The sequence below is a fragment of the Somniosus microcephalus genome, chromosome 21 (assembly GCF_052327205.1).
Source record: "Somniosus microcephalus isolate GS21.2 chromosome 21, FLI_Smic_1.0, whole genome shotgun sequence".
NCBI classification, from domain to species: domain Eukaryota; kingdom Metazoa; phylum Chordata; class Chondrichthyes; order Squaliformes; family Somniosidae; genus Somniosus; species Somniosus microcephalus.
In genome coordinates this window covers 70,230,151-70,245,624 of record NC_141007.1, presented here as the reverse complement: position 1 = coordinate 70,245,624, position 15,474 = coordinate 70,230,151, and the positions used below count along the sequence as shown (strand labels likewise).

Sequence of the window (15,474 nt, the reverse complement as noted above, 5' to 3'; positions counted from 1 at the left end):
CTCTCTCTCTCTCTCTCTCTCTCTCTCTCTCTCTCTCTCTCTCTCTCTCTCTCCTGCTCCTGCCCCTGCCCCAGCCCTTCAACCCTCCCCACCCCAAATTCTATTAAGACCTTCCTTAAAACCCACTTCTTTGTCCAAGCTTTTGGTCACTATCTCCTTTGATTCGGCATCTACTTTTTGATTACGTCAATGTGAAGTGTGTTGGGATGATTTCCCATGTTAAAGGTGCTATATAAATGCAGTTTGTTATTGCACTGGGAAAATCTTTTCTGCTTCCCAGCTAGTTTTGTAACCTCTAAGTAACTGTCAATTTGAGTTCCGTGTTGTAAAAATACTATTCTGATTATCATTAGTTCCCCTATCTAAGCCACTTTAAGACATCATTGTGCTTTTAAATATTTCTTTATGGTGGCTTGAATTATCCTAACATTCTAACTGGATGATTGCAGTTTCTTATTAATATAGCTATAGTTGGATTAATCCAAGTGACTGAAATCAGATGGGTAAGTTTTTTGTTAAAGCATGTTCAGGACTATGTCGAAATATTAATTTGTAATACAAAATAAACTGATTTAGACAACATCTAAAGGAGGTCTTCCTTGGGAGAATCTGGGATGAGAAAATTTAGCCTTGTACCTGTCACAAATGTCATATTAAAGTTGGTGCATCATTGTCCTTTTTATTCTTTTACCTACATCATGCTGCATTTCTGCAACCATAAGAGTTAATGTATAGTTCTGTATATTTAAAAAAAGTATTTAGTTGTAGGGTGGTGCAGAGTGCAATTTAAGCTGGTTCTGGCAGTTTGGCATTGTCGAGGATTACTAGATTAAATTGCTTACCTTCAAACTTGCTGCTAACCATCTTGTCAATATATGTGAAACATACTGTGTCTGTCAGCAGGACACTGTAGCACATGATATGTTAGACATTGCTTTTTGGAATGTTGTGTTCCATATAACCTAGTAGTACCTGTCAGTAGGATGCTGTACACAGCCTCTCATTAAAACCTGTTTATATGACTTTCCAGCAAGCTGGCTTGAATATAAACTAGGGGTAGTTCTTTGAGCCATTCTTTTCCTGCAACTTTTGAGAAAGGCTGACTAACGAATATATCGTTGAACCTATTTACATTGTCCTCTATCCTGTGTTTGCTGGTGTTTCCCCACTTTCTAAACTTTGCTTTGAGTATAGTTTGATACACATAATGGGCAAGTGGTAAATATGATCTGTTACTCTGTGCCATTTTTGTGATTTCTATGAGAATCTGTACTGCATCACTTTTCTCGGTGCCATGAGCATACAAGGGCCAAGGTTCCCAAGCACCCTTCCTCACCTTGTAACCACCAATGTATTCCATTTTGCGTTGAAGGGTTCTATAAAGGTGTCATTATACTTGGATCAAAGACTAATGGTATTGACTAAATGAATAGCTGCTAGAACGTAGTATTTACTGCTGTCTACAAAATATCTGCTGCTGTCAAAAGACTAGATAGACGACTTCCCATTTGCCTATACAAATTTGGTGAAATTAATTTCCCATTTTGAAAGTTTTATTCCTAAGGGTGGAATAAAACTAATATGTCTAAATATGCAGTTTTGACGTATTAAAGGTAAACTTTTCCTTGGGTCATAGAAATTACTTTTGAATATCTTAAAGCCTTCATGTTTGGGCATCATAAGACATGCACTTGATTACTTAAGTGACCTTCCTTCCGGTCAATAGTTTACTGCTATGGCTCCTAGGTGTTTGAATTCACAAAGAAAGTAATTTCTGGTTTGGTACCTTGGAATGCCAGAGAACTATTGTGACACTGTAGTCCATGATGGGATTGCTGGTTCAGTCTTTGGGCTTCTCGTGACCACAACAGATTGTGAATCCATTGAATCACTTTTGTCGGATATTTATTTTATAATCTTGATGTGTTGCTTACAAGCCTGAATCTGGAAATTGCTGGATTGATACAAAATTCTAGTTTAATGATGAGATCTGTGAACGATACGGATACCTGGCCTATTCCAGCATTCACCTTTTCTGGATGACATTTTACTGTGTAAAAGAAACATGAGCGCTGTATTTAACGATTTCTGGCAGAACCATTCTCAGCTGCAGAAACATAGAAGATAGGAGCAGGAGTAGGCCATTCGGCCCTTCGAGCCTGCTCCGCCATTCAACGAGATCATGGCTGATCATCCAAACCCTAGCACCCGGTCCCTACACCGACAGCCATCCCACCCAAGCCCTATCCCCGTAACCCCACGTATTTAATCCCCCCTAACACTAAGGGTCAATTTTTATTGAACTGAACAATTGACTGAAGCAATGTATGGGTAACAAAAACTGTTCGATGAAAAGAAATAGTGTTAAATGCCCTCTTCTATAATATGAATTAAGGGTGTGATGATAGACTAATGTTCACCTCTTGGTGTAAATTATAATGGGTCACTTAAGTACTATTGGTGCAAGGTTTGTGTATATGTGAAGAGGCTGGTTCCAGAAGACCAGGGCCTGTGAGGCTAAATATCTTATTCAAAAATCTCTGAAGATGTAATTTGCAGTTGCTTCTGCACCTTTTCTCTCCCCCACTTCTTTCCTTTCCAAGTTCTTTTTCTCCCCCACCCCATCAATCACCTGTATCCATTGCTGACTCAGATAATTGACATATAAACAAATTACTTCTAGGCCTCTGCTATACTAAGTGTCTGTTGGAAGGTGCAGGAAAATGAGTTGGTTTGCTCTTTAATTGTTATCTTTGTGTGCCTGTGGGACAGCGTCTTGTGTCTCTGCTCAGCTTGCCCATGGCAGCTCAGGTGAGGTCAGAAACACAGAATGGAGAGTTTTCAATTTGGATTTAAATTCCTATAAAATTACACTTTGTAAACTTTCTATGGCACTTAAAGTACTTTGGCAGATGGAGTACAATGTGGGAAAATGTGAGGTTAATCCACTTTGGAAGGAAGAATGAAAAAGCAAATTATTATTTAAATGGAGTGAGACTACAAAATGCTGCGGTACAAAGGGACCTGGGGGTCCGAGTACATGAAACACAAAAAGTTAGCATGCAGGCACAGCAAGTAATTAGAAGGCTAATGGAATGATCGCCTTTATTGCAAGGGGTATGGCGTATAAAAGTAGGGAAGTTTTGATGCAACTTTACAGGGCGCTGGTGAGACCACACCTTGAATACTGCGTACAGTTTTGGTCTCCATATTTAAGGAAGGATATACTTGCATTGGAGGCAGTGCAGAAAAGGTTCACTAGGTTGATTCCTGGGATGAAGGGGTTGACGTATGACGAAAGATTGAGCAGGTTGGACCTATACTTATTGGAGTTTAGAAGAATGCGAGGTGATCTTATTGAAACCTATAAGATTCTGAGGGGGATTGACAGGGTGGATGCTGAGAGGATGTTTCCCCGAGTGGGGGTATCTAGAACGAGGGGGCATAGTTTCAGAATAAGGGGTCGCCCATTTAAGACGGAGATGAGGAGGAATTTCTTCTCTGAGGGTCGTGAATCTTTGGAATTCTCTGCCCCAGAGAGCTGTGGAGGCGGAGTCACTGAATATATTCAAGGCGGAGATTGACAGACATTTGAACTACAAGGGAGTTGAGGGGTATGGGGAGAGAGCGGGAAAGTGGAGTTGAGGACAAGATTGGATCAGCCATGAGGGGCCGATTGGCCTACTCCTGCTCCTGTTTCTTATGTTCTTAAATCAGGGCTATGGGGAAAAGAGCAGGGGAGTGGGACTAATTGGATAGTTCTTTCAAAGAGCCAGCACAGGTGCAATGGGCCAAATGGCCTCTTTCTGTGCTCTGATTCTATGCAAGGGCTGCTTTTTTGTGCAACAGAATAGTTATGGCTCTTTGCAAAATGCTGTAAGGGTTAATAGTACAATACTACACTGCAAACAGTTGTTAACTAACTGAACAATATCAAATGTTGCAAAATAAGCCATGGAATTTTCTCTGACTTTTCAGAATCTGTTTGCATATTCATGTAATGATGTCGTAATATATGAAAGGCTTGGATACGTGCCTAATAACACTAAAAATAGTACACAAACAGTGGGGGAGTCGGTTCGAGCAGCAGTCAAGGAACGCAGGCCGTCGCATGTGTTCTGCATAAGTTGATGCAGCAAACTCATTTGTTTGAATGAGTACCTTTTCTATTAATGGATTGAATATTTAATTTTCTGAGTGGGGAGGGGGTTAGAATTTTGATCATTGTCACACCTTAACGAAGAACAGACTGGAGATTAATGTGTTGCTCAAAAATGTCCCGAGGGAATTATGACTTGAGCTGTGTGGTTTCCGTCTTCCCCCTCCCCCCCCCCCCCCCCCCCCCCCCCCAGATGAAATTTTTTTATTGGATAGATTAGACTGTAAGGTTGGCACTTTTTTTCTTTTTTAGCATTTCCTCTGAGTTGCTGGCTCACACATGTGATTTGCAAAGGGCTGGTTACACTTCAGTTAAAACCATTTAAAAAGGGCACCATGAAAAGATGGAGCAGCCTTGGCTGTTTTGAGTCAGATGCTGCAGTGATAAATAGTTTGTGAATATGTTGTGCCAGATTCATGTATTTTAATTAGTAAGAATGGAAACAATTGCACAAATCAGGATTTCCTAATGAAATCTAGTCTCTTCTAGGCATTTACATACTACTTCAGTGGTTGGTTAAGATTTTGCAACATTTATCCCCTCTCCAGTGCTGCTGCTTGTTTGACCTGTTTGAAAGTGCACCCAAGCGCTGCGGATAAGGATCACCGTGCAAAGCAGTTTTCCCATCGGCTCATGCCTGGTGGAGACTATTGGAGCTTCAGGTGAATATCAGTCACAATTGGAATTAGACCGCTCTCCAAGTTCAATGTTGTAAAGCAGCCACTACACCAACTTGAATTTGAGTGCTAAAGTTCAGGAATAAATGAATCTGTGAAATTGGCAACTTAAACATTGAGCTTGTGTGTTGCATAGTAAGCATAAAGTTAATACGGTTACATTTAAAACCACATCTTTGGCATGAACTGGTACCAGAAATGACATCACCACTAAGATCGTTTTCAATAGTAGCATGCAAACAATTAATATGTAAAAACAAATTACAGGAAACTCTTTTTTATCCGGGACTGGCGTGGTGCCGGTTGATCAAAAAGTCCAGATTACAGAGAGGTATACTTACCAAGGTACGAGAGCCCCGTACACGGCCACGGGTGCAGGAGCCCCGGTTACACGGCACTTGTGCAGGAGTCCCGGTTACACGGCCACAGATCCAGGTACCCCGGTTACACGGCCACTAATATATAGTAAAGCTTATCTGAACCTACTCCTGATTCAGGATTCTTTACATTGACTTTTAAAATAGGGAGCAATGCAATAGACTCTTTCTCCGAGACGGTCTACCAATATAGGACGGTACCCACTTGACTATTTTCTTTCTGTATAAAACTGCCTTTCCTGAATGGGGCACATCAGTTATAAATCATTGCTTGAGTGGATCAGTATAATCTAGTTGATCCAGATAAAGCACCTGCAGTTAAAATAGACCTGCAAATTGCAAACATTATTTTGCTGATAGTTTCAAACATTTTTATTTGAGGATTGCTTCAAGTAGCACCCCTGTAACTATTGTTTACCCAATTTATTGTTGCAAGCAGCGGCTAAATGAATGCATGATTCAACTCCTATTTCCCGTCATTGTTTTTATAAATGTTAAAAAGCCTGCTTAAGATGTAACCTACCTTTTTTTTGTGGGTTTCCAACAGTTGGGGATGCCAGATACAACTTCCACTGTGTTTTGTTCTCCCACCATAGCACAATGGTGGCAAAAGTAGTGTCATTGACGGCAGAAAAAACACCAAGAGGATGTTGGGCTGGTGACCGTGTTTTGGTTGCTGATTACAGCACCTCCCTGCCCCTGAATATTTATTTAAAAAGTCATTCAGAGAGTCATAAAACTATGAATGCAGAGACCACTTTCAAAAACTGCAGTATGGTATGATGCAGTGCAGGGTGACTTTTTAGGGTGAGATATATCCAAGTTTTGAATCCTTGTGTTATAACAATGTATGGTTTGAAACCTGGTGTCCAATGCACACCTTGATAATGACAAGTCAGTACAGTTATTGATGTGGCTAAAGTATTGTCAATAGACAATGCAAATACAGTAGTTTTGAGAAGTGTGGTGCATAATTCATTGAGTTCCAATGCACTGTTCCATGGTGTGGTAAGATTTATCATTTTGGGCGTGTTATAACCCACACTGTGAAAAGAAAGAAAGACTTGCATTTTTATAGCGCCTTTCATGACCACCGTCCCTTCCCAAAGCGCTTTACAGCCAATTAAGTACTTTTTAAAAAATGTAGTCACTGTTGTAGGAAACGCGGCAGCCAGTTTGCGCACAGCAAGCTCCCACAAACAGCAATGTGATAATGACCAGCTAATCTGTTTGTTATGTTGGTTGAGGGATAAATATTGGCTACGACACCGGGGATAACGCCCCCCTGCTCTTCTTCGAAGTAGTGCCATAGGATCTTTTATGTTCACCTGAGTGAGCAGACGGGGGAGGCCTCGGTTTAACGTCGCATCTGAAAGACGGCACCTCCGACAGTGCTCTCCACCTCAGCTGCAGAAGGCATCTACCAAAAGCCAGATTCACCTGGTGCGTGATAATCAGAGGGACAATGTTCTTTCCCAATTCCTCCCTTTTTGGGCTATCAATGAAAGCCACCTTGTAGCCATATCAAGATAAGCATGATTGTCAGATACCTAAGGGTTCATCATACCCAGGAGGTGGTGAATTATGAGAGAGAGTAGAAACATTACTGGGCAAAAACTTTTTAAAATTTATATAATGGCGTAGATTTACAATGATTTCTAGGAGAAGGCGGTGGTCAGAATAGTTGTTGGTCATTAAAAATAGCGTTGCAAGCTTAAAAGGAACTTTTTTCTTTCACTGATTTTTTTTTTTAACAATCAATGTGGAGAAAGGAACTGGAGTTCAACTTGGTGGGAAGGAAAGAGAATGGAATTTACAGCCCAGCATGTAAAGAATTTGATTGTAGCATAAAGCGCGACAGCTGCCTTTCATATTGAGTTTGTTGGAGTTTACAGAAATGTGGGTTTATTGCCTTTTTGAGAACCTGAGTTGATGCATTGCCATTTGCGCAAATGGTTTGTTATTACTGTGAGCTGTTTTAGTATTTGCTGTAAAATATTGTACTTATTCAGTGTTTTTAAAGATGAGGGTAAACTGTACATAGTTATTTGCTGGTAGAGTGTATTGACTTTTCCAATGCAAGAATTAAAACTAATGTTTTCTTGCTGCATTAGCCACGGCAGGCATATAATCAGTTGACCAACCCTTACAACAGTTAGGGCTAATAATTCAGTTTGGGGCGCCAAGCTCGCCTGGGCGCCGGAATTACCGCTGCGCGCGGAGCCACTTGCGCCATCGGGATATTCAGTTTCTGCGCCCCAAATGGAAGCGGGCCGCTAAACGAGGCTTCCCGCGCCCCGCTTGGGGCGCTGAAACTGAATATCGGTGCGCAAAGTGCCGCTACGGCACGCTGCGGTACTGCAGGCCTTCCTCCCACTGTTAAGGGGGAGGTGCCTGCAACAGCGCGATCCCCGCTCGCGAGTGCCGGCAAATGAGCCCGGCACCAAGGAGAAGTGCCGGGCTCTCGGGGAAACAGCCGGCGCCGCTGGCGGGTGGGGGGGGGGGGGGCAGGCGGCCGCCGAAAAAGCGGCCGGCCGCACCTCCACCTTAACTAGCGCCACTACCGCCACAGGTTGGCCCCTGTGTACCGGTCGCTATTTGTGGCCGGCGCGGAAGAGGCGGGCGCGACCTAATATGGCGTGCGGGGCGCTGCGCACACCGATGACGTCATCGGTGGCAGCGCAGCGCTAGATATCACGGTGGTTGTGGCCAGTGGCGCTAAAGCCTCTGAGTGGCCTCTTTGGGCGCAAACTGGTGGCGCAAGCAACTGAATTTCTAGGCCTTAGTGTTTTATCACTTTTTTAAAAGCTTCCAAAAAATTGCTTAGAGGGAAAAAATGAGTTTGACTTGAAATTGTGGCATCAAAGTGAAATCTATTTTGCAAATATAAACTTGAAAGAAAGAACATTCATGAATATAGCACCATATCGTGTCCTTAGGCCATCAATATAACAGTGACTACACTTTGAAAGCAACTAATTAATGTTTGAAGTAATATGTTAATGTGACTAAGCAGCCATGGGGTGAGAAACAAATGGGATATACAGCTTAAATTGTACGCTATTAGTTATTATATGGTAGTATGTGCAGTGTTTTCTTTGCTATAAAGTCACAACAAATGGTAAAATCTATACGTATTTCTTGTTTAATTTTCACATTTGTAAATGGGTTAAGTCATGAGGATGTTGCCTCTTTAGAGCAGAGGTTCCCAAACTTTACATATTGTGTACTCCCTTCCGATCTACCAACTGCCCGCGTGCCCCTACCAGCATACAGGTTTAATATTTTAAACCCCTTTTCACTGTTATGTTCCGGCAGATATAGTTATAGTGCGACGTATACAGCCAAAAAAAAATCCGACTTCGTTCTGAGCTCAGTTAGACTGGACAGTTGCTGGACAACTGAAAGCACGCTGTAGTGTTTGATGATTGGAGGTGAGGGTTCTGTTCGTCATCGTCACTGTGTATCTGTTTTCTCATTGGTACATCTTGAAGTAAATTATTATACTTAATATAACGATTTCCCGCACAGTTTTAAAGTTTTGTCTTAGTAGCCTATTATAAAAATGCAGTAAATAAAATAATTAATAAATAAAATCCACCATTAGACAATTTTTTCCCGTGCAGCCCCCAGAGATGCCTCGCGTCCCACAATTTGGGAACCCCTGCTTTAGAGTAAAGGTACTGCATATCTACGTTGTGAGCAAACAGAATTAAGTAGGTTGATAGTCATGAGAAGAAGTTAGAGTCAATACATTCAGATAGGGTAGGCTGAATGTAGAAGTGCCAGCTTGGCTCAGTTGGTACCACTGCTAGCATGGAGTCCAAAGGTGGTAGGTTTAAACCGCACTAAGATTTGAGCTCCTAATCCTGACTGACACTTCAGTCTAGTACTGGGGGAAGTGTTACATTGTCAAAAGTGCCTCCCTTCAAAAGAAATGTTAAACCAACATATACGTCCTGACTGGGACATACATACGATATTCTTTAAGGAATGACTATCTAGCACCATCCTGGAAGCTCCACAGACAGTGGTGCAAGAAGGCCCACACCGTCTCAAAGGTCGCTCGTATTCCAACAACATTTAAAAATTAAAGTGGTCCAGTGTTATGTCTGATCTGAATCTAACTGGAACAAAATGCACCAGCGCTGTGGAAAACAAATGGTAGCCATGGAATGGGAGGATGCAAATTTGATTTTCCTCTGCTCAGCTCCTGATGAACAGAACACAAGACTTTCTCTGCCTCCGATCTTGGTGCTAGATTGTAGCTGTTATACGCCTCCTGGTGGTTGGCCTAGGAGTAGAAGTAGCCAGAGTTCTGGTAACGGACTAACTGTTCATTCCCTCTCAGACATGTGGCACAGAAGAGCATGTGAAGGAGCTGAAGGGAGGAATGTTTGAGAGGAGCAAAATTTGCCCTTAATTTCTAAAAATAACTTTTGGTCCCAGATTCCGATTGACTTTGCATGTTTGTGCATAACTAAATAAATAGAGCATTGTTAGCAATGAATTAACTGATGTCTCTGACAATGTTTACATGTGGTTTTAAAAGTTTGAATTTGTGTTTTAGTGTCACATTATGTAAGGCCAGTTATGTTTTAGATAATTCCATTACTTTTGTGTATAGCTTCCATCTGTAGTAATGAAGGTTGGATTAGAAATGAACTGCTGGCAACATTTCATTATAGCTCTTGGCACCTCTCCCCCCTCCCATATTATCAGAGTACGTGTGCAATACTGGCTTCAGGAAAATAGGTGGTGTGGTCATTTAGGTGAATGATTTCTAGAATTAAATTTGTTGGATCTTGAATAATTCATCTTTGTCATTAAATCAGATTTTTTTTTCTCCCATGAGGATGCTGTCTACCCATAGGATCTATCCCAGACTTTGTGTCCTAGATAATTTCTCTTCACTTGTATCCCAGAGGCTATTAATGCACTATACAGGCCTGATTGGGCTCATTTGATCAAACAGCAGCTGACGGATTTTTTTTTAAAATACCGAAGCACTACTTGCCAAGAGTGCACAAAATGCTTGGCACATATCAGCTTTTAGGGAAAAAAATCTCATTACCTACATATCAGTATAATTCTGTCTCTGAGAGCCTTTTTATTTTGCATAAACATGTTTGCAAACCAAATCATTGCTTTGCCTCCATTGATCTACAGTCGATAGCTGGTATGTTTGTGAAATTAACTTCTGTTTTTGTTGTCTATCTTCTATACAAACATAACGGTGTCTCACCTATATTTACCAAAATGTTAGAAAAATACCACATTGGCTTCACATTTCTGTTTCTTTCTGTCCATCTCCTCGAAGTGTGGCTAACCTCCCAAGTGGAAATTTTTCTCCATTTGAAATGGTGTTTGGGAGTCTGTCGTGATGAGAACAAGCAAAATTCACCCAAGGCAGGTTCAAAAGTAATTGAATGCTGGCATTGAAATTTTGACCCTTGTGGTTTGGGATTACAGGATTCTACCATTGGAACTACTGTACCAGACTGTCAGGGGACCTTCGTACCATATTACCATTTAAAATTGGGCGAGAAAGTGTTTGGTAGCAGTGATGTATTGAATTTCTATTCATACAACCTGAGCACCAGCCATGAATAACACTGAAGTCAGCCTACCCTCTGCATGTGTCTTGTAGTTCCTACCTTGGTGTTAAGAGTACACCATCTCGGGAATGGTAGAACACAATAATTAGCAGGGAGATCTGTCCTGTAAAGTAGGCCACCAGCTAGGAATTTTTTTGATTTAGCTTTGAAGCTGGCTTTGAAGTCCATTTTGGTGCATACGTTCTTGCCTCTCTTCCTGGATAAGGAACGATATGTTGAGGCAGGAATGTTGAACGATGAGGATATCAAAACAGGTAGGAAAGGATACGCTGGGTCAAATATCAGGGTCACTGGTTAATAGTCACTAGATAAGTCAAATTATGTTCTTGTCACAGGATGTTCTTGGATTTATGGATTGCATTCTGTGATTCATACATATGAAGAGCAAGATTTTTTTTTTTTTTTTTTTAAATCACCTGGCCCATCAGTGTTCACCAACTGCTAGAAATGCTAACTCCTTGGAGAGGCAGAAAAACCTGCAAATAAATACTGGGAAATTCCTCCCTGAATCATTAAAGTAATCGAGCAAACTCCTGCAATCCCCACAATGCATCACTAGGCCTGCATTGTCCAATCGAAATTGCTGACTAGCCACAGGTGTGGCCACAGCGACACTGTGTTAGCCGCCTGCACTAATTTTAGTAGAAAATGTCAGACACAATACAGGGTAAATGTACTTCACGTGTATATTTATTGAAACATATACCACCATTCAGTGGAAAACATTGCAATCTTTCTCTTTCACCAAAGTTTGGAACTCTGGCCTGAATTTATCAGACACGGCACACCTTGGTGCAGCTTCTAGCTTTGTGTCCAGCAGTTGGGACTTTATCAGAGTGATTGTGCGAGTCAACATTCTCAGCAATGAGACGCGCCAGGCCCGCTCCCGTCCAGACCCAGACCCACCCAGGCCCTCCCCTGCTCGCCGTCCAGAACATGGTTGGATGCTGCTTGTCCTTTGGCATGAAGTGCTCGGTTGGGAGTTGCTCGTTATTAGTCGGGATTGATTTCCTCGTCTGGCCTGGAGCGATTATTCTAGTTGTGCTGATCACGATGACCACCGCTTCCTTCTCCATACAATGTTTATTGGTGTTTCCATGGTGCTGAAGGCCCGCATTTTCACTCGTGTTAGACACCATTTTAGCAGATAACTAATGAGCAGTGAACAAGGAAGAAAATGCACACAATGATCAAAAAACACACTCTCATTCTGCTTTTCGTCTTGCCATTTTACCAATAAATGCACAAAACAGTTAAATTGCACATGTTCAATAACTGTCTATTACTCATTTTTTAATTTACTAATCAAAAATGCAATTAGCCACTTCTGGATTCCCAAATAGCCATATGTGGCTAATGTATTGGACAACATTGCACGAGGCATACTTAAACTAACGTTAACTCTCTTTCTCTCTCCACCGATGCTGCCTGGCCTGCTGAGTTTTTCCAGAGTTTTCTGTTATTTTATACTTAAGCTAACCCACCTTTCTCTCTCTTCCCCTCCCCCCACATAGGACTACGCAAAGCCAAAAACATTTTCCCCTGAAAACAGTGAATTAGTCAACCTGACTATGATGAAACTGCTTAAAACATACAAACTGGGTTGATGAGAACCTCATTTATCACAATCCATGCTGAATTGTAAGAGGATTTGCTTTTGTACGGAATTTACATGCTTGTATTTTTTTCCCTTACAATTCAGTGTTGTTTCGTTCCCTGCCCCGCATCTCTCATTATTCTTTCAGGTTAGACAGCTTATGGACAGCTCCAGATATGCTCTTTTCAGGTTTCTGTGGGCATGCTTGAATGATATGCCCAGGTATCCTCAGCCAGACAAGCTGCAAAGTCATTGTACAGTGGCTATGAAAGTGTAATTCTCTTAGCCTGACAGATTATACTATTTAAAGTTAGTCTATCCATGTATCCTGGGCTTTCCTCAAGGTACATCAACTCCGAACATGTGTTAGGTTTTGTTTCCTAGACAGCTACAGTAACCAACTACATGTAGGATGCTATTAGTTCAAAATTCATGTTCGTTGTCTGCTACTTACTGCGCTTAGTTAACCTGTTTGGTTCCGCTACAGCATTTAAGAATAAAGCATCGTCAGCCTGTGTGTGGGTCAGAAATGGTTGAAACGTTGCAAACAGATTGAAATTGGTTTCTTTTGTAGAATTTTCAGAGTAGATTTCACTGATTTGCAGGGTGTTAATGCAATCTCTCATAGATGAGTTCTGAGCTTTTGTGTTTGTAAAAAATGGATCTTGCTGCTAAATGTCAGGACTTTTGATTAAGAAAAGGGTGATTCATTTCTTTGGCGCTCCATGCATTTTCTTAACTCTCTACATCAAATATGGATTTTAAGAACTTTACTGATCCTAGGTCTGGAATCTACCATGAACACTGTTGGGATCAGCAAACAGTATTTCTCACATGCTCCACATACAAGTAGGTTAAGTTTAAATGTACCTAATTTTATACCCCTTTTACCATATACCCTTGGAGAGTGACACTAAAACCATATACCCTTGGAGGATGACACTAAAACTATCTCTGTACACCGCTTTCACACATTTATATTGTCATTAGGCACTGCACCCCTATATTCTGAAAAAGGGGACCATTTATTCTGTGTATCACATATAGCAATGCACTGTGAGCTTTGAACTTGAGAGAAATTACTTTACTGGCTGGTTAGGGTGATGGGAAACTGATAAATTGACAGAGCCAGTACCGTTGTTCAGTGCTTTCGCAATATCACCTTATTTTGCGCTGTAAAATAAACAGAAACATAGAAGATAGGAGCAGGAGTAGGCCATTCGGCCCCTCGAGCCTGCTCCGCCATTCAATGCGATCATGGCTGATCATCCAAATTCAGTACCCGGTCCCTGCTTTCTCCCCATACCCCTTGATCCCTTTAGCCTTAAGAAATATATCCAACTCCTTCTTGAATATATTTAATGTATTGGCCTCTACTGCCTTCTGTGGTAGAGAATTCCACAGGTTCACCACTCTCTGGGTGAAGAAATTCCTCCTCATCTCTGTCCTCAATGGCTTACCCCTTATCCTTAGACTGTGACCCCTGGTTCTGGACTCCCCGACCATCGGGAACATCCTTCCTGCATCTAGTCTGTCCAGTCCTGTCAGAATTTTATAAGTTTCAATGAGATCCCCTCTCATTCTTCTAAACTCCAGCGAGTGCAAGCCCAATCAACCCAATCTCTCCTCATACGTCATTCCTGCCATCCCAGGTATCAGCCTGGTGAATCTTCGCTGAACTCCTTCCATGGCAAGAACATCCTTCCTCAGATAAGGCGACCAAAACTGCACACAATACTCAAGGTGTGGTCTCACCAAGGCCCTGTACAACTGCAGCAAGACATCCGCGTTCCTGTACTCAAACCCTCTCGCTACGAAAGCCAACATGCCATTTGCCTTCTTAACCGCCTGCTGCACCTGCATACTTACCTTCAGCGACTGGTGCACAAGGACACCCAGCTCTCGTTGCACTTCCCCTTCTCCCAACCTATTGCCATTCAGATAATAATCTGCCTTCCTGTTTTTGACACCAAAGTGGATAACCTCACATTTATCCACGTTATATTGCATCTGCCATGCTTCTGCCCAATCACCCAACCTGTCCAAGTCATAGAGTCATAGAGTTTTACAGCACAGAAAGAGGCCCTTCGGCCCATCGTGCCTGCGCCGCAGTTTCTCGGCATCCTCCTCACAGCACACATGCCCACCCAGCTTTGTGTCGTCTGCAAATTTGGAGATATTACATCTAGTTTCCTTGTCTAGATCATTAATATATATTGTGAATAGCTGGGGTCCAAGGACCGATCCCTGCGGTACCCCACTAGTCACTGCCTGCCACTCGGAAAAAGACCCGTTTATTCCAACTCTTTGCTTTCTGTCTACCAACCAGTTCTCTATCCAAGTCAATACCTTGCCCCCAATCCCATGTGCCTTAACTTTACACGCTAATCTCTTATGCGGGACCTTATCGAAAGCCTTCTGAAAGTCCAAATACACCATATCCACTGGTTCTCCCTTATCTATTTTACTAGTTACATCCTCAAAAAAATTCCAGTAGATTAGTCAAGCACGATTTACCTTTTGTAAATCCATGTTGACTTTGCCCGATCCTGTCACTGTTTTCCAAGTGCTCTGCTATTACATCTTTTATAATGGACTCGAGCATTTTCCCCACTACTGATGTCAGGCTTACCGGTCTGTAATTCCCCGTTTTCTCTCTACCACCTTTTTTAAATAGTGGGGTAACATTAGCTACCCTCCAATCCATGGGTACTGTTCCAGATTACATCGAATGCTGGAAGATGATCAGCAAAGCATCAACTATTTCTAGGGCCACTTCCTTAAGTACCCTAGGATGTAGATTATCAGGCCCTGGGGATTTATCGGCCTTCAATCCCATCAATTTCCCTAACACCATTTCCCTACAAATACTGATTTCTTTCAGTTCCTCCCTTGCATCAGACCCTATGTTCCCTGACATCTCTGGGAGGTTATTTGTGTCCTCCTTTGTGAAGACAGAACCAAAATATGTATTTAATTGGTCAGCCATTTCTTTGTTCCCCATTATAAATTCCCCTGATTCTGATCACAAGGGACCTACGCTTGA

At 41.9% G+C, this 15,474-nt stretch overlaps 1 protein-coding gene across 3 annotated transcripts in view; it reads left to right on the top strand.

Annotated features, from left to right (window-relative positions):
- smurf2 (SMAD specific E3 ubiquitin protein ligase 2) overlaps positions 1-15,474 on the top strand; it is a 215,705-nt gene that overhangs the window by 96,646 nt on the left and 103,585 nt on the right. Inside the window, exons 2-3 of one of the 3 annotated variants that reach the window (XM_085963891.1) lie at positions 4,708-4,821; positions 8,532-8,647. The exons of 1 other annotated variant lie outside the window; for it this stretch is intronic. In XM_085963891.1, the coding sequence (XP_085820017.1) occupies positions 8,638-8,647 (10 nt within the window). In that variant the 5' untranslated portion in view covers positions 4,708-4,821; positions 8,532-8,637. The remainder of the gene's footprint in view (positions 1-4,707; positions 4,822-8,531; positions 8,648-15,474) is intronic. One more of the 3 variants, XM_085963892.1, reaches the window with a different exon arrangement.